We start from the raw sequence: 23994 nt of genomic DNA on the forward strand, positions 1-23994 counted from the left end.
CGATTGTGCGCATGTTGGGACCTGGTTAGGACAGGTTTGGCCTTGTCCCAGTAGGCAAGAAGTTATCTTCCTGCAAAGCCTTTGTTGTCTTCACATAGGACCCTCTTCCTGGGCAGTTTGGATAGCTCTTTCCTTGAACTTCATTCCCCGGCTGCTCATGTCTGTCTTTCTGCTTAACAGTAAGGGTAGGCATTTTGTCCTTCAAAGAATGTTTGGCAATGTTTAAAGACATTTTAAAAAAATTTAGATATAATTGCCATAAAATAATACATTATATACAACATAATGGTTTAATGTGCTCACCACCATGAGTCTAGTTAACAGCCATTTTTGTTGTCACAAGGGTGTAGGGTAGTACATGCTTCTAGTAGGTAGAGGCCAGGTATGTCACTCAACACCCTGGCAGTGTGCAACACAGCCCACCTTCCCCCACAAAATATGATCTTACCCAACATGTCTGTAGCCCCAAGATGAAGAATTCCTGCTCTAAGGCATCTTTCATCAGTTGGAGCACAAAGCCATTCACTGAGCTAAAGGAATAAAACCCAATTTAAAACAGTGACTATCTGGCCAAGATTCCATGAGAATTAAGGCTGGGTGATCCAAAGTTAACTGACACATCAAATTCCTTTCTTTCTTCAGATTAATTTCCCTAAATAACCACCCTGTGGCTTCGTGTTAGCAAGTGCCCATGTTGTTGGTGGGTGTTTCTCTCCGTTTCTCTCTTTATACACAAGATTCTATTTTCAAGAACATTTTCATTTCTCTACCAACCCCCTAAACCCCCTCTGCCTCATATCTATTTTCTCTTTTCACAGCAACTAAAGAAAAGTTCTGAAAAGTATATAACTCTTGAAACATCAATATTTAATGGAAAGTGGGACTAATTTAAAAGTATCAGCATTTTAATACCATCTTGGCAGGGTGTGTTTCAATAGCACATTATGGTTATTTATCACAAGTCAAATGAAGTACATTACTTGAAGACAGATTATTTTTCAAACTAATTATGACAATCCTATTTCCTGCTGCTTTTATGTTTCTTTTATATGTGAGTCTCTCCTCTGAAATGTATTTTTCTTTTGTTTAATCCTGTGGCACATTCTTCTGTTAACACTCTAGAGTCAGGGGCTGCTAACTGCCAGGCATGTTCTTCATCAGGTTGTTGAATTAGCAGCTCACAGAATCTCACACCACTAAACAAAAACACAAAAACACTCTGAATATGAATACTTCAGCTTTCTTTGATATTTGTTCAGAAGGAAAATTCATTTGTATAATCTATCAAGCATGTAACAATGTGCTTTTGATGGTGAAAATTGTTTTATAAATATTAATAGGTGTGTTTTTTCCACCCACTTTGTACCCAGAATGACCTTTGTTTAAGATGAATTTTCCATAGAATTGAGGTTTCATTAATGTGACATTGAAAACCTTAATATCTGAACTAGGTTAAGCACCTACAAAAAAACATTTTACCATAGTGTGTTGTTTTATTAAATGAAAAACCTAAGGTGTGACCAAGCAAGTTAATTTTATTACCCTGCTGTTGACATAGACATCAGTGCATTTTTAAAGTTCTAAAAGTATATTTGGAGGGGCAGTCCTGGGAGAAATAAGCATGTAAGAATCAATCAGTATTCAGGCATTAATCTCCTTTTGTGCAGGCTGCAAATTATTGTTTATTTTGTTTGTTTTGTTCTTTTGTTTTCATGCCAGCAGGACACGCTTTTCTAAGTTTCTCCTTCCTATAACAAATATACCTGTTGTTGAAACAGGACACAAATGTGATGAGAACTGTAACTTAGCAGGGATTGGTGTCCTTTTTCTATAATGGGCCATACAGCCTCATTTGCAGCTACTCATCTCTGCTGTTGTCTTGGGACAGTGGCCATAGAAATATATGATAAACAGGCAGTGAACTTGCCTGAGGCCCATATTTTGCCACCTCGTGACTTAGATTCTCATTTGGGGCTGTTTTATATCAATCTTCAGCTACCTTGGCTTTATGCAAAGGTGTGGTGTGATTTGAGGGTCATCACCAAAGGCATGTTTTTCACTCTTATCCTTTAGGCAAAAATCTTTCTAATCAATTTCAAAGCCTGAAATACCAACCGTTAAAATCCTTTCTGAGGGAAAATTCTTAAGTATTCTGAAGGTAGCATTTTCTTGGTTACCGTAGGTAACTGTTCTTATGTAAACTCTGGTAGGCATTAGTTTAGATTTATTCCAAATGGAAATCTAGGATTATAAGGGAATGGGACAAACTGCTGTTCACTTTTTAGTGATAGGATTTGAGGAGAACCCTACAGCCTGGGCTGCAGCACGGGAAGCTATATGTGCATTTAGGAGCTGGCATTGGTAATGTAGGAATCGGTGAATGCCAGCTGTTTGTGAGGCTGAGTGCTGTGCATATGGCTCTCCTTCCATCACACCATGCAGTAGGAAATACTCTGGGCTCCATTTTATAGACAGTGACACTGAGCTTGGCAGGGGTCATAGCTACCTGACTAGGAAGTTCCAGAGTTGTCATTCATTACTCAGGGGTGTTGGATGCCAGAGTATGTTAAATGGTCAAGTTCAAGGAAAAACTTTGAGGTGATGCAACATTACAAACTGAGATAGTAAGGCAGGAAACCACTTTTAATGTTTGGGACTACTTTTAAAATAGTAAGCAGATCTAACAAATATATGTCTATGAGAGTCCCTGTGCCTCCTTAAATTAAAGTGTTTTTTCCCCTTCACACTGCACTCCTCAAAAAGATTAGGCTTTGAGGATGGCAGTTCAGTTTTGGATCTCCTTTCTTGACTCCTGAATTCCCTTACGTACTTCCTATATATGTGGTGTTTTTAACTGCCCAAAGCACTTGGATATCCATGTATCATTTAGCTTTCCCTACAGAGGGGGAGCAGATGCAAAGGGGCCATTGTTGATACTCCTTTTCTCCCACAGATGTGATACCTGTGGGCACATCTTTATTCCTACTTGTAGGTACTTGTATCCCACAGTTACCATCTTCAAGCTCTGGTTTAATTCCAAAGTTCCCTCAAAGTGGTGCCTAAACAAAGAACTCATTTCTGTACTTGGTGTACAAACCATACTGCAAGAAAAAGCATCTTTTGAAAATCTGGCTTTGCATAGATTTAGCTGGGGCTGCCTTTTAAACTTTGCTTACATATCCATTAATTATGTTCTCTCTCAAGTAGCTTGTAACTGTAGCTTTGTAAGGGGCAAAGAACAGCTTAGACCTTTTTGATTTACTAGTTTATTGATCTTGACCAAGAATTCTTTTATTTGAAATTCTTCACTTAGGAAGTCAATTTGATAGCCTTTGCCTATTCATTTTGAAGGTGTCAGTTGTGGTAGTCTTTCCAGTAGTAATGGAAGAGCTAAAACTGCTAACAAATTAATTAAAATGTGTTTATAAACCCAGTGGAAAGCCAAGAATAAAGTTGCTTTCCTATTGATTATTATACTGCCCAATAACTGCTGAGAAAATGCCATTGTAGCAAGCAGAGAACATTCGGTAATTCTTTTCATAATTATAGGATTCCATCATTAAGATTTCAGTGTTCTGGAAAGTAATTACTCATTTGCTGGATGTACTCACAGTGTGTGGGTAAAGTGGTTGGACATTTTGTGGTAAGGCTAAGGACTCAGATAGACATTAACTTCCACATAAGATTCTCTCTTGTCAGAGCTACTTTAAGTCATTTGTGGTTTATACTTTTGTTAATGCCAAGAATGGGTGTTAATATGCCAGTTCTGCCCAGATTTGTATCAAAGTGTTTGATTATCATGGTAGAGACCCTTGGAAAAAAACCTCTACCTAAGGTCTGTAACTCCAGGATATAATGCAACAATATTTTCTTTTCATAGGAAGCAAATGGGATGAAGGGACTATGGTCATTGCTTTTGAGTGAAATATGCCCAGGTGATTGTTTCCCTTTCAAGGGTTAGGTACCTATCAGTGATGCTGAAGGAGAATGGGTAATATCCCTAAGTCTCGGTCAAATATTCCAACCAATCATTATCCCAAGTAGAGTAAAAAAAGTTACGATGGAATGTCATCACAGACAACTCATTTATACCCTAAGCTATATAAGGGATCAGATCCCAGAAACTTGCATGCTTCCTCTTCTCACTGCAGTTTCTCCCTGACTTTGCATATAGAAAATGTATCAAGGAAAGTATTCTGCAGTACACCCATATCACTGAGTGATTTCCACTGTGTCCGGGCTCCTGGCCACCGAGAAAGTTAGAGATTTCCACTTGTACCACAGAGTAGAGACACTAGTGCTGGCAATGCCTGGCAATATTCCATTGTATCTTATTACCAGTCTTGGTCTCTCGTGTTTTATGTAACTTTAATCAAAAGAGTCATATACTGCATACATCAGAATGATGGTCTTCATTTCATATTTGAGCAGACCTCAAAATAAGTATACCAGCAGTCTAGGGATTGTTATTTCCATTTTCCAAATAAGAAAACTGAGGCCTGGAAAGGAAGTTAAGTTTTTTTAAAATCCAGTTTACAGAGTTAGTTAAGCAGATAAAAAACTATTGATTCTGCCTAATGTCCTTTTCACTAAATCTTTCAAAAATATTAGGTTACTGACTAAATAAAAATTTCACTTTGCAACATCAGAAGGACAAAGGTAGACAGTAGAATTAAGCCATTATCCCTTAGTCTCTCTTTGCAAGAAGAGAAAGGTGATGGTCAGTGATTTAATACTAAAAGTAAGTATGTTAAAAATGGTGAAAAATGGTGAATCAAAGCTGCATGTAACTGGGGCAGTCTATAGTTTTTAATGGGTGTCAGCAACTTATATTGTTACTGTATTGAACAGAGACTAATAGATATAAATTACTATACTCTTCAGCAGACTGTAAGTCCCTTGAGAACAGGGACCATGTCATGTTTGTCTCTGATTCTGTAAAGCCATAAAGGTCAAGAAAGCCTAATAGCTTCTCTTGCCTGGATCATAAGGAAAAATGATATCTTACTTTTCTTTCTCCTATGCTGCCAGCCTGGAGAACTTAATTTATAGACCTTTAAGAGATGTTCATGTATGGTCCTTTTTTCCTTTATTTAGTTGTCTGTTTTGATGCCAAGATAAACTTTGATGACAATGCAGAATTCCGACAAAAGGATATATTTGCTATGGATGACAAATCAGAGAATGAGCCCATTGAAAATGAAGCTGCCAGATACGATCTGAAATACATAGGACTGGATGGGAACATTGCCTGCTTTGGTAAGAAAGCAGTTATATCCAAAGAATGATCTGTGGATTTTTGCAGAGCTTAGAAACCCCTGATATCTGAAATATTTCCCAATAATGAGTAAACATTTATGTCTTTTATAGCCTAAAAGTCTTAGAAAACAATTCAGTTTCTTCTTAAAGTTCCTTTTTGTCATTGATCATGGTTTAAGGCAGAGTTTCTGAACTCTGGTACTATTGACATTTTGGGTGGGATAATTCTTTGCAGTGGGGGACTGTTCTGTACAATATAAGACATTTAACAGTATCCCTGGCCTTTATATCCTGCTAGCATGCCCCAGTTGTGACAACCAATAGTTTCCAAATATTGCCAAATATCTTGTGGTACAGGCAAAGTCACCCCAGTGGAGAACTACCACATTAAAGCATCTCTGTTAAATTTTGCTTAGTAAAAATTAGAAGCTTTGCTATCCTAGTCAGTGCTAATGTGCTAGGAAGTATTCCGAAATTTGGGTTTGAGATAAAATAATTTTCTCAAAGGAAGTAGAAAAGATCATATACTTTAATCATTATGCTCATGTTTCAGTTTCTATGATAACCAAATGGTAAAATGTTTAATCCATTATGTCAGTTTATTAGTAAAACAATTGATTTTATCATACTCATCTAAATTTATTAAAATGGCTTACTCAGCTATGATAAGAATGAGTCTATAGAGGCAATATAATTTTTGTTATTGTCCATAGCTTATAGTAACTGAGATTTATACACTTCTGGGTTTCTGGTGGAACCAAGTCATTGCACTAGAAACTGAGGTCTTAATGGAATTAAAATAAAAGAGATTTGTAGCTCATTAAACCAACAGTATCATTATATTCAGAACTGAGCAGACCTCATCCAGTAGTTGCTGTGCAATACAATATAAAATGATACCCAATTACAAGTGATACCAAAAGCTCTCGCTTTGTATTGGGGCAATAACTATAATGTACTAGATCACTCACATCACTCCGATCTTGATAAGCTAATAAACTCCCAATATTTGTAGGCACTTAGAAAGGAAGAAGATATAATGTTTTATTTAGAACAAATTAAATATGGATTCTTTGTAGCCTCTGTAGAAATGTGTGTGATTTGACCAAGTTAGCAGCTTTAATAGCCACAATTAACACATTTCAAATAGTTTGAAGATCCTGTATAAACCATTTTTATTGAAGTTGCCCCAGATTTAATTAATTAGTCACAGTTCATAAGTCTGTTGGGGGAATTCAAGGGTCAGAAAAAGTGAAGAGTACTTTACCTTGATACTTTCTTCTGTATTCAAGGTTTTTTTTCCTAATCTGAAGAAATTAATTTCATATAATTAAGCATAAGAAGCAAAAGAAGTACAATTGATCAATAAAACTTAGCTCTGGAAAATAAGAATTTTAATGTTAAAACTCTTTACTTGATTGCTTAAGAAAAGCCCGTAAGAGGTTAGCACATTTTGGTTCTAGTTTTAATGATCAGAATGCTAGTGAACATTTCTTCTGTGAGTTTGAAAAAGGGACAGGGTTTAGGAACAAAGTTTTGATGGTATCATTTGTTCCTTTGTTTTCTTAGTTTATCTAGATAGCATATAAACATGCATGGTTGCACTAAGGGTAAAAAAGTGTGAAGCTCTATTGAAGTTGGGACCCCTTGTGGTTCAACACCAGAGGGGTGCCACATTCAAAGGAGCATAATCTCAGCAAGCAAAAAATTAAAAGAATTCCATTCTTTACTGGAATTTTTTAAAGGATATTGAAAATAATGCAATCCTTAGATCCTACTGACTTCTCATAGCTTTTTTCTCTTTCCTAGTTTTCTTGAACTCTGTACTTTGCTGAGCCTAAAACTCTCTCCTCTATTACTGGTCCAAATCAATGGCTTACTTAAACTTCCCTTCTGTTTCCTAGATTGATTTAACTTCTTAATAAATCTGTCTCTCTGTTTCCATGTCTTTTTTTGTTTATACTTTGTATGCCTATTTCCTGATTCTTTATTCTAGGAGTGTATGAATTTATCTGGTTGAATGGAATTCCAAGAAGGGGAGAAACTGACCTGGTATGACAGGGTTTTCTTTGGGCAGTATGGGGGAGGGAAAAAGCTTACACATCCTTTCATGTTGCTAAATTTATCCTGACTTGTGTGCCGTTTGCATTGCACAGTGAATGGTGCTGGACTTGCCATGGCTACTTGTGACATCATTTTCCTGAATGGTGGGAAGCCAGCCAACTTCTTGGATCTTGGTGGTGGTGTAAAGGAAGCCCAAGTGTATCAAGCCTTCAAACTGCTCACAGCCGATCCTAAGGTAACCTCTGTCTTTGTAGGAAGATTGCATGATGTTCTGATTTGTCACCACCAAGAACACCACCTGCCTTTTTCTTGCTGCTAAAAGTTAATAAACCAATACATTCACTTCGCAGCCCCAGATGCAAATCCTGCCTTACCTTCTGTTGGAAAAAACAATGATTTAACTCATCTTGGGTGAAAGACTTGTAAGTGTCCCCAGGATCTTATTTCAGAGGCTTATTACAAAGTTCTGAGAGGTAGGAGGAAATAAAAAAAGGTGTACTGTATCAAATAGTGAAACATTGGTTGGCATGAAGGATTAATTGGGAAATTGACACAGAAGCAATTAATCCTGTGCTTATATGACTTAGAGAGGACTCAGTCTCAGATTCCTTCCGTAAAGATTCTGAATGTATTATCCTAAGATTGAAGACAGAAGAAAGTTATAGGATTGTAAAATCACGTATCACTAGAAAATAATGACCCCTCATTTTTCTGTATGCTTTTTAATTTTCATCTCTAACGTTTCCAATTTACCACATATGTTCTAAGTAGCATACGATGGTGCTTCAAAGTGCATCTTTTCTTCTTTAGAATATAGCTCTCACAGCCATGCTAAGTGCATAGTAGGTATTCAGTTAATATTTAATCAAGTAAAATCCCAGTATGCTTTGTTTCAACCGTAGATACTCAGTTGTCTATGATAACAGGTTTAGATAGATATTTATTACATGGAAAAGACTAACATTTTTGAATGTCTGATATATATCATCTAATTCTATTTACATTCTATGAGGTAGTGGGTATGCCACAACCATTTGATTTTAAACTTTGAGCATCATTATCTTGGTACTATTGGAGTATCGAATACATTCGGTTGGTTCCTGACATATCTGAAGATGTAATCTGAACCATCACTAAGAAAATGAATGAACATAATAGGAGATTTTTAAAAAAATATGGTCTGAACTTAGTATGAAAGCTTCTCATTAATAAGTATACCATCAATAGCCTTTTTTTGGTTTACGTGAATGAAATTTTGTCTTAATAGTAGTGTGCTTGTCTGTTTGCATTATGACTCAGGTAGTTGGTAACCTTGTTTTTGTTAACTCTTTCTTTATTCTGATTCACAAAATAACTGATCAGGTATTATCGGCTACTTATCTTCTGTTAAGCTCTGTTCAGGAACAGCAAAGTCATTGAAATCCAAAGTCACAGGCCCTGAAGAGAGAGTTTGTTTGCAGTTGATGTGTCTGTTACATAAGTATCTTGTTTGATTGGTTAAGTGGGTCATTATTGGTGGCTTCTTAATCATTAATTCATTTATCCCTTCTTCCTACTCTTTTCTGAGAGAAGAATAATTTTCTTCCCAGAGATTTTCATGCCAACTGAAATCTGTAAATAACATGGATATGACAGACAGCTCTTTAAACTGCTTGCCCCACAAAGTACCCAGAGGACCGGCAACTGTAATAAAATACTGAACTTTTAGTGTCTACTGATCTTCAGTGTCAAGACTAAGAGAGAGCCATTGAGGGAGTAGACCTGTCAAGACAATCGTTGTATTTTCTTTGGGATATCTTTTAGTGACTGATCCTGAATTTTAATTTTGTAAAAGTACATGAGGGAAATGAAAAAATCACTTGCAGAACCATTTTTTCTAAAAGATAATCTCTTTACAAATTTTGACTTTAGCCTATGGAATGTTTTCAAATGCTTGGAGTATTTAAACTTTTTTTGAAATTGGCTGTCATCTTGGGTAGATTATGTGGGAGTTATTTTATTTTTTTCATGCTATATCAGGAAAATGAATGCATAGCTCATCTCACTGTATATTTTCCAAATCTTGAAATTTCAAAGCCAGCTAAAAAGCATAGAAATGTAATGGGTATTTCAATCCTGGCATTGTTTCACAGATTTCAGAGAACAGAGGCTAAAAAATAGTATAGAAGCATTGATTTGATTGTGCAAGAAAATTTGTGGTTCTGGCAGTAATTACTTCAAGTAGAACCCCATCCAGCTACCCAAAAGTAAAGATTCCCAAGAACCCAAAGCTAATTCTTTCAAATGTATTGATTTTCTTGTTAGATATAAGGATTAGTCAGTTGAATACACTGAAATTCAAAATTAGAAAAGGCCTGTTGTTGTTAAACTTAAATCAGCGGATGCTAACAACTACTTGTTTGTCATATGTATGCACTAATCCTATTGATCAAGTAATAAATGCCATCATTCAAGAAAAATATTGTGGATTGACATATATTTCCACTCATAATGTCAGCCATAAAGCTGAAACTTATATTTATTTTGCTTGACTGTTAGTCCAAATGCTGACTTTTATTGGAACCTAATACAAGTTCTTTTATAATTAATGTGATCCTTATTTGTTTGTAATATATGAAATGGAGCCCCTGTCTGAACTGCCAAACTGTCTGAAACAAGAGTCTTTTCAAGATTGCTCACTAAATATGGAGTATATCATTAAATATTTTATAATTCTATTAATTTCCAATTTAAATTCCAAATTAATTTCCAATTAAATTCCAAGGGCTTGAGATGAAAGGTAATAGTTTGATCTGCTGGTGGTAGAATAGATCTGATCTTCTTCATTCTTAATTTACAGAATTCCAGATACTAATATTCTTAGAATAATAGGGAATAAAAATGATACAAAATAGGAAGAAGTAAGGTTTTGTGGTGGTCTGTAAAGAATTTGAACATGTTCAAAGGAAAAACATATGCTATTCTTAGTTTTTTTTTTTCTGAATCATGCTTTGGCTTTTATTTCTAATTCTAAATTTACTATTCCAAAGGTGTGGAAATGAGTACAACAATATCTGGAGTATGTAAAATATCTTGATATATGAATAAAAGGAAAAAGAGTTGATATGAGTCTCCACAGTAGCCCCAGCTCTGTGGGCCAAAGTTAAGCCAATCTCTTGCCCTCTAGAGGCCTGATTTTGAAAAGCAGTAGTATATGTTTGGCATTTCTGAAGTCACCTCACTTGATTTGACTGTACTTTGTGGTTTATATCCAACTACTTAGAGTCATGTTTACAAAGGCTTTTAAATGTCCAAGAGCAAATGCTACATGAGCAGCAAGTACTGGTCAAAGAAGGCAGGGATTCTTAGTGGGACATGATGGAGGTGTTTGTTAAGGCTATGGTGGCAATAATACTAAATTATATGAATGTATCAAGTTAATACATTGTGCATCTTAAATTTAGACAATGTTATATGTCAATTATATCTCAGATATAGGCTGCCTGGGTTCCAGTCCTGTCTTTACCACTCATTGGTCATGGGACCTTGGCCACATTATTTAACTTCTGTGTGCCTTGGTTTCCTCTTTTATGAAATGGAGATGACTGCAGTGCTTATTGCCTCATAGGGTTGTTTTATTTATTTTTTTAAGTATTTGGAGTTTAACTTTTTCTTATTTTTTATTGAGATAAAATTGACATATAGCATTGGCTAAGTTTAAGATGTACAATGTGTTAAATTGATACATTTATATATTTCAGTATGATTGCCACCATAGCATTAACTAACACTTCCATCATGACCCATAATTATTTCTTTTTTGTGATAAGAACATTTAATTGGAGGGTTGGCTTATTACATACATTGAGGTACACATACACATTTCCCATTTAGATTGGTAGTAATTTAATAGGACAGTATTGTTTTAAACATTTAATAAAATTTTACTATGTTATAACCTCCATATAGAACAGTATACAAATCATAAATATATAGCTGATGAGTCACCACACAGTGAACACAGCCATGTAACCTCTGCCCAGATCAAGAAATAGAACATGACCAGTGTCATGGACTGAAAAGTGTTTGTGTCCCCAACAGAATTCTTATGTTGAAGTCCTAACCCCATGTGATTGTATTAGCAGGTGGGAGTCTTTGGCAGTTAATTAGATCATAGGGGTGGGGCCTTGATTAATGGAATTAGTGGACTTATTAAAGAGACCCCAGAGAGAGAGTTTTTGCTCCATCCACAGTGTGAGGACACAGCTAGAAGATGGCCATCTATGTACCAGGAAGTGGGGTCTGATCAAACACTGACTCTGCTGGTGCCTTGATCTTGGGCTCCCAGCCTCCAACATTGTCAGAAATAAATGTTGTTTAAGTCACTTAGTCTATGGTAGTTTGTTGAAGCAGCCTGAAGAGACTGAGGCAGCCACTCTTCCAGAAGCCCCTTCTGCTCCCATCCCCATACTTCTATCTTGTTTTCTCCTCAAATATCATAACTGCTAATATCATAGATTTGTTCTGCCTGGTTTTGAGCTTACTGCAAATGGAATCATAAAGCTTATACTCACTGTGTTTGCCATGTTTCCCTGAACTTTTATTTGTAAGATTCATCCACATTTCATATAACAATGACTTACTCATTCTTACTGTCATGTAGTATTGTACTGTATAACTTTATCAGAATTCTTCTTTGTCCTCTTCTGTCAATAGATGTTTGTGTTATTCTTAGTTTAAACTATTTTGAATAATATTGCTGTGAACATTGCTATATATATCCTTAGGAACACATTTTGGGATACATACTTGGAACTAGAATTACTGGGTCATAGGGTATGCATATATTCAGTTTAAATTGATACTGCCAAACAGTTCTCCAGATGTAACATTTCATACTCTCATAGATGTGTATGGGAAAGTTCCAGTTCCTCCACACCCAAACCAACATTTGGTACAGTGTGTCTTTCCAATTTTAGTCATTTTGGTAGATGTATGGTAGTATTCATTGTGCTTTAATGTCTTTCCCTCATGACTAATGAGGTTGATCACCTTTTCATGTATTTATTAACTATTTGGATATATTCTTTAAACTTCTCCTTACCTTGTCTATAAAGTAGACATGAAAATAATACCCCAAAGCATTGTTTTAAGTATCAACTGAGATGGTATATGTGGAAGTGCTTGGAAAACAGTTTTAAAGTGGAAGCTTTAGTATGTGTTGTTTTTTTGAGTGTTCTGTTCTATTATCATTTCTAAGGCTTAGATTAAGAATTACTGAAACCGTAGGGATTAAATGGTCATCTACAGAAGTGGGAAGTGTCTGAAATGGGTCGTTGACACTAGTGTTAGGGCATATGTTGTTTTGCAATTGATGAAATGGTAAGCAGTTCAGTAGCTTGCAGTGTTTCTCTGTTCAGACAACCAAGAAAACACAGTTTAATCAAGGGAGGATTAAATTCATTTTTGAAAGAACCACAGACTATCATTTGCTATAAATTTGAGAAGAGTCAAGGGCTTTGGCTCCATGGTGTATGTTTTAAAAGTCTTTAGAATTTGAGGCCAGAGAAGTGTAACTCCATGCCATATTTTCAATATCAGGCTTATGTACGTGCTTTAAGTTTTAGTATATGTTTTGGGATTAATATGTGCTAAATGCCTCACATATTATTATTATTTATCATACATTTAGAGTGCATTTAAATACAGAGCACAGTACTTCCTTTTTCTCTTATATACCTATTTCAGAGGCATGAGGCAAATTTCATTTCATGACTTGCCACATATCTTTGCTAAAATACGTTATCTGCAAGGGAATATTTATTTTTTGGGGTAATAGAACTCTTGTTGGGATTTGTTTTCATATATAATGCCCAATACTTTACACAACATGGGCATTATTTTTGAAATGACTACCCTGCATCCCTATTCTTACAGGCCTGTTTGAAAACAAATTTTACTTTCATCCAGAGTTGAAAAGATTAAAAGTACAGGTAGCCATTCATTACAGTGATTGTCTACCTGATAGTCTAGTCTGAGAAGAATAAAAATGATTTTGTACTTATGAATTTGTAACCTGTCATTTGGCTTCCATATAGAATAGCCCCTTGTTTATGCTAACACTGCATAAAGAGAATGGAAAACTGTCTGCCCTGGACTCATTCCTCTTCCTTACCTTGCAGTGGTTTTCCTACAATCCTGTGTTTGTAAATATAGATTCTGCGTTTCCTTTCTTGATGTCCATTTGGTCCACATTTCCAAGAATGACTCCTCATGTCTAATTTACACTCATTCTATATTATCTGCTAATGCTTCCCAGCAAGAACTGGGTCCTGGCAAAGGCAGTTGGTTCTGTGTCTTAATGCAAGACCAGTGTCTTATGCTAAATGCTACCACATCCTCCAAGCATCCCTCATAGAACATTCAAATCTGTTTTTTTGCTCCTTGCTTGACATTCTGTCAGAAATAAATAAAAAAAATAAGGTATTTATTCTTTGCTTCTCAAACTTCAAATTTTAATGTGCCTTAATTTGTTTCATGGTAGAATCTTAAATTTAAAGAATCTGTTAAATTTAAAGAATTTAACAGATTTTATAATATTTTCATAAATTTTATCATTATTGCCAAACATGCTCAATGATTGATTATGAATCCTGTATGGAGAGGCCTTTGTAGACTGTTAAAGAGAAATGGGCCACTAATCACTTGTAATGTCATATAGGTTGGAAATAACATATAATTATTACAAGACTATTAGGGATTCTTTTTCCTCTTTTTGTTAATGCATTGAGAAAAGAAGTGGTTGAATCCAACAATTAGAAAGTAGTGTATTTTCTAATAAGGTGATCAAGTAATAGCCAGGATTAATGTCTTGTGTCTCTCAATCTTAAGAAATATGATGGTAGAGTGATTAAGGCATCTGAAAGTTTTACTATTACTATTTTGAGGTATCATTTTAGAATCCAAATAATGCCCATTAGAGGAATCACTAGATGTGGGGAGTGAACTTAGGAAAATTTTGCAGGAGAACAGGGTTAAAACCCTTTGAATTGTGAAGTCTGATTCCTCTACCTTCAGTGGTCAGCTGTAGTGTGGTGGGATGAGCCCCAGTGGATTCAGGAGGTTGAAGAAATTGTTAATCCTTTTCTTTTTCCCTCCTCATTGCCACCATCCCCCCTCCAGAGCATTAGGAATAAAGCATGATCATCTCTTTCCTAAATGAGCAACATGCTCCTACGGGCTTGCCAAAGAAATTGGCATGACTCATAGTGGTTGCTAAATAGTGATTTTGTCTTTGTTTTAGCGTATTTTATTAAACAGCATCCCTTTTTCCGTAATTGTTAAATAAAGGAAACATAAGACAAAAGTACAAAAATAAATCAAATTACATATGCATATACATATACATTTTAAGTGAATATATAATATAGTATTTTTGACAAAAGTAGTATCAGTATAATTGACACTATCATATAGTCTACTTTTTTCACTCTTTAGGTACCTTTTTTCCTGTTCTTGTACAGTCCTCTATACCATCTTCAGTGGCTGAGTACTGTTCACTTGTACTTATCTAATCTGTTACTTGCTTTTCATGGTGTTTCCAAATTAAGGTAATGCTGCTGTGAACCTCTTTGTACTCTCAGCTTCACATATAGCTCAGATTATTCATTTAAAATGAATTCCTACAAGTATCATGGTAGATATGTATGCAGATTTTAAGGTTTCCATTTATTGCCAAATTACCTCAGTACTAATAGAAGGAATAAAGGCTGTCGTCAATGAGAAAAGTGCATATTTTTCCACAACCTGGCCCTCATTACTGTTACTCTTTACTAATGTGAGAAGTAACATTTTTCATTCTTTTTCTTTTATTAAGCATTTTTTATTACTTCTTTTATGACCTGCTTGTTCATATGTTTTGCCCAGTTTTCCACAAAAAACAGTATCACTCTTTTTCACAGATATTTACAATACAGGGATGTATGTGTGTGTATGTTGCAAATAAAAGAAATGGTCCCCTTGATATTTGTTCACACTTTTTCCCATCTTGTCTCTTATATTTTAATTGGTTTACTTAAATTTTTGTTATCTCATTATATGTATGTACACCAAAAATATTGTTATGTAGAATGTACCAGGACCACTTACTGCATATTATATTTCTTGCTGTTATTTATTTAGTTTCTCATGGAACTTTTAGCAAGACTTTTAAAGTTTGTTGCTTCATGAATCAATCTAGTGGGGCACAGTTTCAATTCAAAACATGGTATTGCCTACCCCTCCCACACAGGGAGCCATTCCCCAAATCTGATTTAAAGCAAGGTGAATATTGTGATTTGAAGTGGCATGCTCCTCTGGTTATTAATAAGATACTTAGTTATTTTTTTAAGTAATGTTTTTTGAAGTATTGAAGGAATTTCATTGTAAACTAATACGCATTTTTTTCAACCAATATTTTGATCCTCAATATTTGCTGATTTCATATTTGCAAATTTGCTGTGTGCTGACATTTCTTTGTAACCCCAAAATCAATACTCAGAGTACTTTCACAGTCATTTGTGGAAGTATGCAGAGTGAAAAATTTTAGCTATCAGTCTGTGCTGTTCTGCATAGTAGGTTCTCAGAAAATGTTTTCTCAAAACACAAACTCATATTGACAGTCCACGTTTCTTTATTTTCACATAAGACATTCAGCTCAATGTTCCCACCCAGAAAGAAAAGCATAGTAAGTGAACAAGTTGTCCTTCTGAAATAGTTTCCCAAGCTAGTGCTAGTGCCATATGGCTGGCAAGACTCTAATGGGATGGGGCAGCCTCGTAGGGACCATAGTCTGGAACTAGACTTGTACCCAGTGTTAAATAAGCAGTGGAGGGAGAGTTGTCTTTGTAGAAGGTGGAATGAGGTCCAGTACAGCAGCCAGACACAGTAGCTGCAGATAATAGTTGATTATACATGGAGAACTGTGAGCATGGGTGGGGCTCTTATCTGAAAGCAGCACATTAATAGATAATAACAAGGCTACAAACATAAGGAGGCAATTCCTAAGTAGTGTTTAGGGAATTCTGTAACAGGCAGCTAGTGCCACAGTTCCCAGGCCTTCGTGGAGGTGCCCAAATCATACAGAGCATCCCACAATCAGAAGCTTGGTTCTGGGGAGACTGCAATACCAGGCAGGTAAGAGGCAGGAACTCAGCCGTACGTACAAATCAGTGTGTCAACCCTGAGATCGACAAGGCTCATCCCACAGCAGGAGTGACTTTACAGGGGGGAGCAGGTCCCCAGCCTGTTGTGTGTCTGCTCCTCAAAGACCCCTTTTTGACATCAGGACTAGTTCTTCAGACCAGGAAATGGCTAAGCTGGATAGAAAGCCATTTGGAAACATCAGCTAAATGAGAATATACTGTGTCTATATATGCCAGGCATTCTTCTAGGCCCTGAGGATAAAGCAGAGTGAAATAGAGTCTTACTGTCTTTGAGCTGCCATTCTATAGGGGAGAATAGACAGTAAAGCCAATGAGTAAACAAATATATAATATTAAAAAATACATATATCAGGTAGTGATACTAGATAAATTGAAAAATAAAATTGAAAGGGGGGCCTGAGAATGCCAGGAGATTGTTATTTTTAATAGGTTTGCCCAAGAAGACCTTGCTGATAAGTTTACCTTGGAAAAAAGTATCATAATTGTTACATGATTATCCAAACTCAGGTTTGGGGCAATAACATAAATACCGCCAATGAGGGAATCTGTCCAACATCTACTCCTGTTTAGAGTTGCCCTCTTTCCTTTGTCTTACTACTTCTTTACCAAAATCCTCTGAGCATTGTTTCTTGCTTTATTATGGACCTAAAAAGCAGGTTTTGTCCATTTGAATAGCTTACACTGTGGCTTTACTCTAATTTGGGTAGCAACTCTCTTGCAATTAGAGGTCCTTTGTGGACATCGATGGATATTTTATCTACATATCCAGGACACTCTCCTGGGGATGCCTGTTATCACCTTTGAGGTCTAATGAAATGGAGCACTTGGAACACATATATTAGTTAGCAATCCCAAGGGGCAGCTGGCACAAATCCAAGTTAATTATTTTTCTTCTTGCTTATCTCTGAGTTCTTTCATTAATTGTTATCTGTAAGCATTCTGGACACATCCGTTTTTCTCAATTAGAACTCCAGTAGAATATTTTGAGCAAACATGTAGGAGTCTGCTCTAACACTCAGAGGCCCTAGGATTGTAAACAGTGAACAGAAAATCCATTTAGAGCTTTAACCCTTGACCTTCTAGATTTCACTTGCTCATTAATCCCAAGCAGTGCATTTCTCTTGAGTCAGAGACATAGTGATTTAGAATCTTCACTATGTTACTGTGATCCAAGAATGTTGGTTGGCCTTTGGGTACCAGGTGTGAAGGGAAATAACCCAACTGATACTGTATTTAGATGATTTCTGGTATTTTTTTGTTTCATAACCTGTGATTAGTGGTTTCATTTTGTAAGTGGAGCTTCTTATGCATTAAGCTGAACTATAGATAGTCTAGATGCTGAGAGTGCTGACCAGATTCCCAAGTAGAGATGTTTGATACTCAAATGAGAAGAGTGAAAGAAGCAAAAAGCACAACATAGTAAAGAAACTTGAAAAGGTAACTTTTGCTGAAGTAAATTCTGTGTTTCAGTTTTTCTGTACAAATACAACCTTAAAAGCATTATGTGTTGCTAGTTGCACCAGGTTATCAAATAGTGAAAAATGTCCTAGTTAGGTCAGAAGACAGGACAGAAGTTGGAACTCCACCATCACGCTGACTTCTTCACCCTAGCACACCTGGCTTGTTACTCCTGCATTCAGCCAGCGGTCAGGGACTATCTCTTGATCACTGCCATGTGTCAAGTTCTTGGCTGATTGAGAAAATGGGAAACCATCCAATATTTGATGCCATTGGTTCCAATGAGGCTATCCTTATCAGTTTCTTTCTGATTGCAATCGTCCCTTTAAAGCAGAGGAAGACACATGCCTGATTGACAATATAATCTTTTCTGAATCAGTGAAGATCTGGTATAAAGCACCTGCTGTATCTGAGGTCACATCCTAGTCTCCGGGTTCACAGAGAGAGAGTCTTTGGAACCTTACGACTCAGTATGTGGGCCATGGACTGTCAGCGCTGACATCAACTTGCAAGCTGTTAGAAGTGCAGAGTCTCAGACCCATGGAGTCAGAATTTGTGTTTTTACAGGATCCCAGGTGAGTCCTACTCACATTTGAGTTTAAGAAGAACTGGTGTAGAGCAGTGGTAGGCAAACAACAGTTCATGACCAAATCTTGCCCAATGCCTGTTTTTATAAATAACGTTTTATTGGAGCACAGCTTTGTTCATTCTTTCTCTTAAAAGAGTCAAAGTGTCATGACAGAGACCTGGCGCACTATGGGCTAGAGGAGTAATCTTCAGAGTGTGGTGTTCGGCCAGTGCCAATTTATGTAGAAGCTCCAGTCTGTGCACTGTTTGACTCAGGGCCACGAGAAGTACAGAAGCAGAATGAGCATCTAGAAACTTTTATTGCACATTGCTACTGCCGTGACATGGAAGCAGATCAATTTTCTAGCAATTCATAAGATTGCATTTTACAACAATATCAGTCAGTGACTGTCAGGGAGTGTTTTTAAAAATTGGTCCTTCACCGCAGATTATGTGAGAAGCACTGCTTTATGAGTATAGATAGATAGATGATATGTGTGTAAAAATAGGGTCATAAGTGAATTTGTTATACATGGTGCGTCTTGATGCTGAAGTGAACTTTATTGAGGGCTGTGGTAATCCTGTTCTCATACTGTGCTGTGCCCATTGTTTCTCTTGTTTCCTTGGTGATCCTTCTCCCATTCCCTGTCATCATGGTGATGCTTCTTTCCCTCTCTCTGCCCTCAGTTGGGTCCTCTCTTTCCCCTCTGCCTGCAGAGTATGCTTATACTTGGCCCAGGCCAGCTGCTGTGTCCCTGACACAGCAACTTGCTTTCAGGGGTGGTCTTCTGCCACAGGCCCCTCACTCCCTCTCTGTGGCTTTCGTCCTGGAGCTCATGAGAAAGCCCACCTGCCTCTGGGATCAGAAACTAAAACAATGTGGCCCAGGAGGTTATCTTCCCTCCCACCTGGGGACAGTCTTAGTAAGATCCAGGGGCACAGCTGTATGGTGCAGACTCCCATAGGCATAAGGCTTCCTTCCTGCAGCCTAGGTTTCTGCAACCCAGTGCTTCTCAAAGTGGTTAGATCAGCAGGAGTGACATCACTTGGAATGTTTATAGAAATGCACATTCTCTGGCCTCCCTTAGACCTGCTGAATCAAAAGCTCTGAGGTGGGGCCCAGCAATCTTCATTTTAACAGCCCATTTGGTTGAATCTTATGTCTGCTGAAACGTAAGAATGACTACTGTAACTGTAGCTCCTCCTTACTTCTGTGAGCAACTTCAGCATCCTTCCCAGCTCTGGGCCAATTCATTCTCTTTTTCCCCTTAAGTGAGAATTTATTTTCTGTCCCTAACACCCCAGCAAGTTCTGTTTAATACACCACATGCACAATTCTTACAAAGCTGAGCGTTTGCCCAGGATAACCTTGTTGTGCCATGTAGTAGCCCTGAGCTCTACTCTGTTAACACTTCTTTTGATTTCTTTCCCCATACACTTTACATCCCGATGTGTTTTAAGATTTTTTTCTCTTATTTCTGCAGCAAAATATCTCCCTGAAACTCAGAAGGACTTTATCAATTCTGAAGTGACTTTTCTATCTAAATGAGAATTACAGGTAATCTTGTAGTTAATGGGTGAAGTTCATCATCTGGGTCTGTAAATGCATATTGCTGAAGTCCAGCTTTCTCACAGATAACTTTTATTTCCTTTCTCTCTAAAAGTAGAGTACAACAAGTTGTGTAATCGCCAAGTGCCTTTCTAAAAACTTTATGAAATTACCTCATCTTGAGCTTGGTCACTGAAGTAGATCTAATTCATTTTTGTCCTGATTAAGTTACCATCAGCTGCTACTTTTCACAAGAGATTTTCTTCCTATTATTGTTCTGCCTGCATTTAATGTCTCTTGATACTTTTCTTCCCCTCTTGATTTGTAAGTGTTTTGCTGTGATTTAGTTTCCTGTCTATTCTTGTTACAAAGTACAACCTTCATTTGTTATCTGGGTTCTTTGTGCTATTTGGGGAAAAGGAAAGTGGTCAGATCTTTAAGTATTTGGCAAATGTCATGGAAGAGTGGTTTAAGAGAGATGTTGAATCAACTCTTATGTTTGGTCAAGAAAATTGATTCTTAATAATACGTGGCATAAAGTCTTCACAGAATTTTTCTTTGGTATATATGAAGAATGACAAATCACTGTTTTTCTTAAAAATGAAATTTAATGTTTATTTTGATCTTTCTGTATAAGCTCCTTATATACTGATTTCTCTGTGGTCAGAGAATCAGCATATTAGACCATCTTTATGTCAACTACCATTGGAGAATTGAGATGTGCATGCTTCTCTTTTAATTTATATTTTCAGTGTCAAGCTGAGACCTCATTGCTGTTTCTTCTATTTCTGAGATTATATCCTATTATTGAGTGTTCGTGTCTCCCCTAGAGGGTGGGCCACACAAACATAGAATATGAGCTACTTTTCATTCCTATAGTAGGTGGCTGCAAAGGGGAATCACATCCCACATGAGGGCGAGGCTCTAAAGATAGTTCATAAGGCAAACAATTTTTATAACTGAAATCAGCTTTGAAAATCGTTAGAATTACCTGATTAACCCATACCTTGTAGTATCTTTAAGCACTAGAGTCCCACTAGTGTGGTGAGATGAACATTTGGGAATGAGCGATAGGAGCTATCCCCTCTCATCTCTTTCAGGGACTCATGACCTTTGAGTGGAATGGCAGTCGGATCACCCACTAGAATTTACTCATTAATGTTGGCGCTTTCTCATTCAACTTGCTTGTTCTGTCCCCAGGCCTGTGTAGTTGGATTTATGTAAATTAAATTAAAAATGTATTTGGTGTGACTTTGATGTATAAGATGAGACTAAATAAGATGGTATGAAAATATAAAGGTATCAGTGAAAACCAGGGCTTAGAAATTGTTGCACAATAGTCTTATCATGCATATTAGGTTTTTTTTGTTTTTTGTTTTTAATATGCAAGCTCTAGCCAGAAGGGTTATTATGTACCAATCAAGAATTTACACTTCAGTCGCAGACAGAGCTCAGTAGATTTCCAACTCTGTCAGTTCCCAGCTGTGTATCCTTGGGCAAGTTGGTTCACCTCTCTATACCTCACTTATTTAATCTGTAAAGTGGAGTTACCTTGTGGTATTAGGTGAAGTGACCCATGAAATGCTTAACAGTGCCTGGCACTTGGCAGTCATTGCATAAAAGTGGTGCAGCCATATTGCGAATGAGTGAAGGAGATGGCATTAGCCTGGCAACTTTTTACTGTAGAGCTCTTGAAGTCTTGTTTAAGTTAGCTAGGTTTATATAATTTTATTCTTGCTATTTTGCTTGCTAATATGAAGTACACAGCAAGTACTCATATCATGTCAGGGGTTATCAGCTGTGATTTGGGAGCTCAGAGTAATATGCATGGTGATATTTTGGTCGATTACATATGCCATTTACTTATGTAGCACTAATATGAACAGCGTGACTGATAAGATTCCAGTGCTTCTGTTTTTATTTGTCGCTTGGTAGCACACATTCTCCTTTTCCTCCTTTAATCTTTTCAGACCAGGAAAGGAAATAGCAGTTGGAGCTAGACACGTATGCCTTGTTGTCATGAGTGACAATTCAGAGGATGGGGAAGGTGCTGGTTATGGGTTGGTTGTGGGTTGTCCCTTTTGGATAGCTAGAAAGAGATGAAGCCTCAATCCACACTCCTGTGTCTCTTCCCCTTTCTAGGCCTGGAATGGGGCTTTCCTGAGGAAAAAACTCTGGAGTAGGAAAGGACCAAATATAAGCCCTATTGGAATTGTGAATGACCTGGATGCTTGTAATGGGGCATTGGAAACAAAAGTAGTAAACATAAATTAAAGGAAGGCTACATTAGTCAGTAAAGTATGTGTCTAAATATGATTTTAAGTGAAGTTTGTTTAAAAATGATTTTAAAACTTTATATGCAACAGTATCTTGGAATTGGGTGACACTTTCCAAATATGAAAGAAATAATATCATAAGGCGAGTTAAATCTGAGCAAATACAGGAAGATTTGGCATATTCTTCTGGAAGGGGGGGTCAAACCTTTTATAGTCACTAAGCAAATCAAATCTTATTTTATTTCATCTCTGTCAGTGACTTGATATATTCATGGAAATCCATAGAATGAGACCAGCAACATAGCAAATAAGCTTCTTTTTGGAGTGTTATTTTTGAGATATTTCAACACAGCACTGTTCCACTCTTAAATGTGTAGAAAATATAAATTCTAGAAAATTTGAATATGTTTAACTTTCCTTGAGTCTGTCATAATTTCTGATGGGCAATGTATGGCCACAAGAAGATGACTGTGACTTTCTACTGTTTTCCATCAGTAGGGATGCCACCAGTAGCCCCCTTAAAGAAGAGCAGAGCAGGCTTGTAAGTCAAGGAGCAATTACCAGTATGGACTCTTATTTTATTTACCTAAGGTAAATGGTTTTAATTAAAACCATTTTAATCACAACTTTATTGCTGTGCTTGGCAAGCCTTGAGGAGTTTAGGACTGGTAGTGTTTGATACTCAGAAATTGTAGAAAACAGTCTTATGTCTTTTCCTAAATGAAGTCTCTTTTTAAAATGAAGTTGGGTCAAAACTCACATAAAACTAAACCCAAAATAAAGTGTGTGATGCCTATTATAATAGGCTTTCACTTTATAGTCAGGACTCTAAATGATTATCTGGGAGGTTGGTGCAGAAGGCATTTCTTTTTTAACAATGTCTAAAACATATCCTTTGATACTCATTCTTTTCAGAATTATTAAATAATTTCTACATTATTAATTTTTCAAAAAATATTCAGAATTAAGTATCACTAAAATACATTTTATTTCCAAAAAATAATTTCATTTCATAATTCAATACATGGTCATTGTAATGGATTTGAAATACAGAAAAGCACACAAAAATAAAGTGAAGTCACCCATAATTCTTTACCTCAGAAATAACAATTATTAAAAATTGGAGTGTTTCCAGTATTTTCTTTTTCTTTCTGTATAAATACACATATATTTTAAATTAAAATTGTATCCTACTGTTTTTTCCACTTAACGATATACTCAAATCATTTTACCACATGAAATGTTTTTCTGCAACAAGATTTTAAGTGGCCATATCGTGTTCCATAATGTGAATACGCCCTTATATTTTAGTCATTTTCCTATTGTTAAGATATTTAGCTGGCTTCCTATTTTTTGCTGCCACATAAAATGATCATCTTTGATATGTTTTGTGGTGTAATTTGCAAATGGAATTGGAAATATGATGTGTTTTTGTCCCCCTTGGAGACCTGGGACTATGTTAATTTTTTTTTTTGACCTGACACCTAAACCTAGAAGAATTCTATTTTTTGCTGTTTTTTCCTAAAATGGCATTCTGGTGACTGTTTATTTAATTGAGCTAGGTTGGCTTCTGTCATTCCCTGAACAAAACATTTTGTTAAATGATGCCAAATGTTAAATAAAAACTGATTAACAAATA

The 23994-nt window shown here is 36.5% G+C and overlaps 1 protein-coding gene across 1 annotated transcript in view; it reads left to right on the top strand.

Moving 5' to 3' along the window:
- The window catches only part of SUCLG2 (succinate-CoA ligase GDP-forming subunit beta), a 288180-nt gene that overhangs the window by 162939 nt on the left and 101247 nt on the right, over positions 1-23994 (top strand). Inside the window, exons 8-9 of the mRNA XM_036878019.2 lie at positions 5098-5259; positions 7416-7558. Coding sequence (XP_036733914.1) covers positions 5098-5259; positions 7416-7558 — 305 coding nt within the window. The remainder of the gene's footprint in view (positions 1-5097; positions 5260-7415; positions 7559-23994) is intronic.

Source organism: Manis pentadactyla, chromosome 1 (assembly GCF_030020395.1).
Source record: "Manis pentadactyla isolate mManPen7 chromosome 1, mManPen7.hap1, whole genome shotgun sequence".
NCBI lineage: Eukaryota > Metazoa > Chordata > Mammalia > Pholidota > Manidae > Manis > Manis pentadactyla.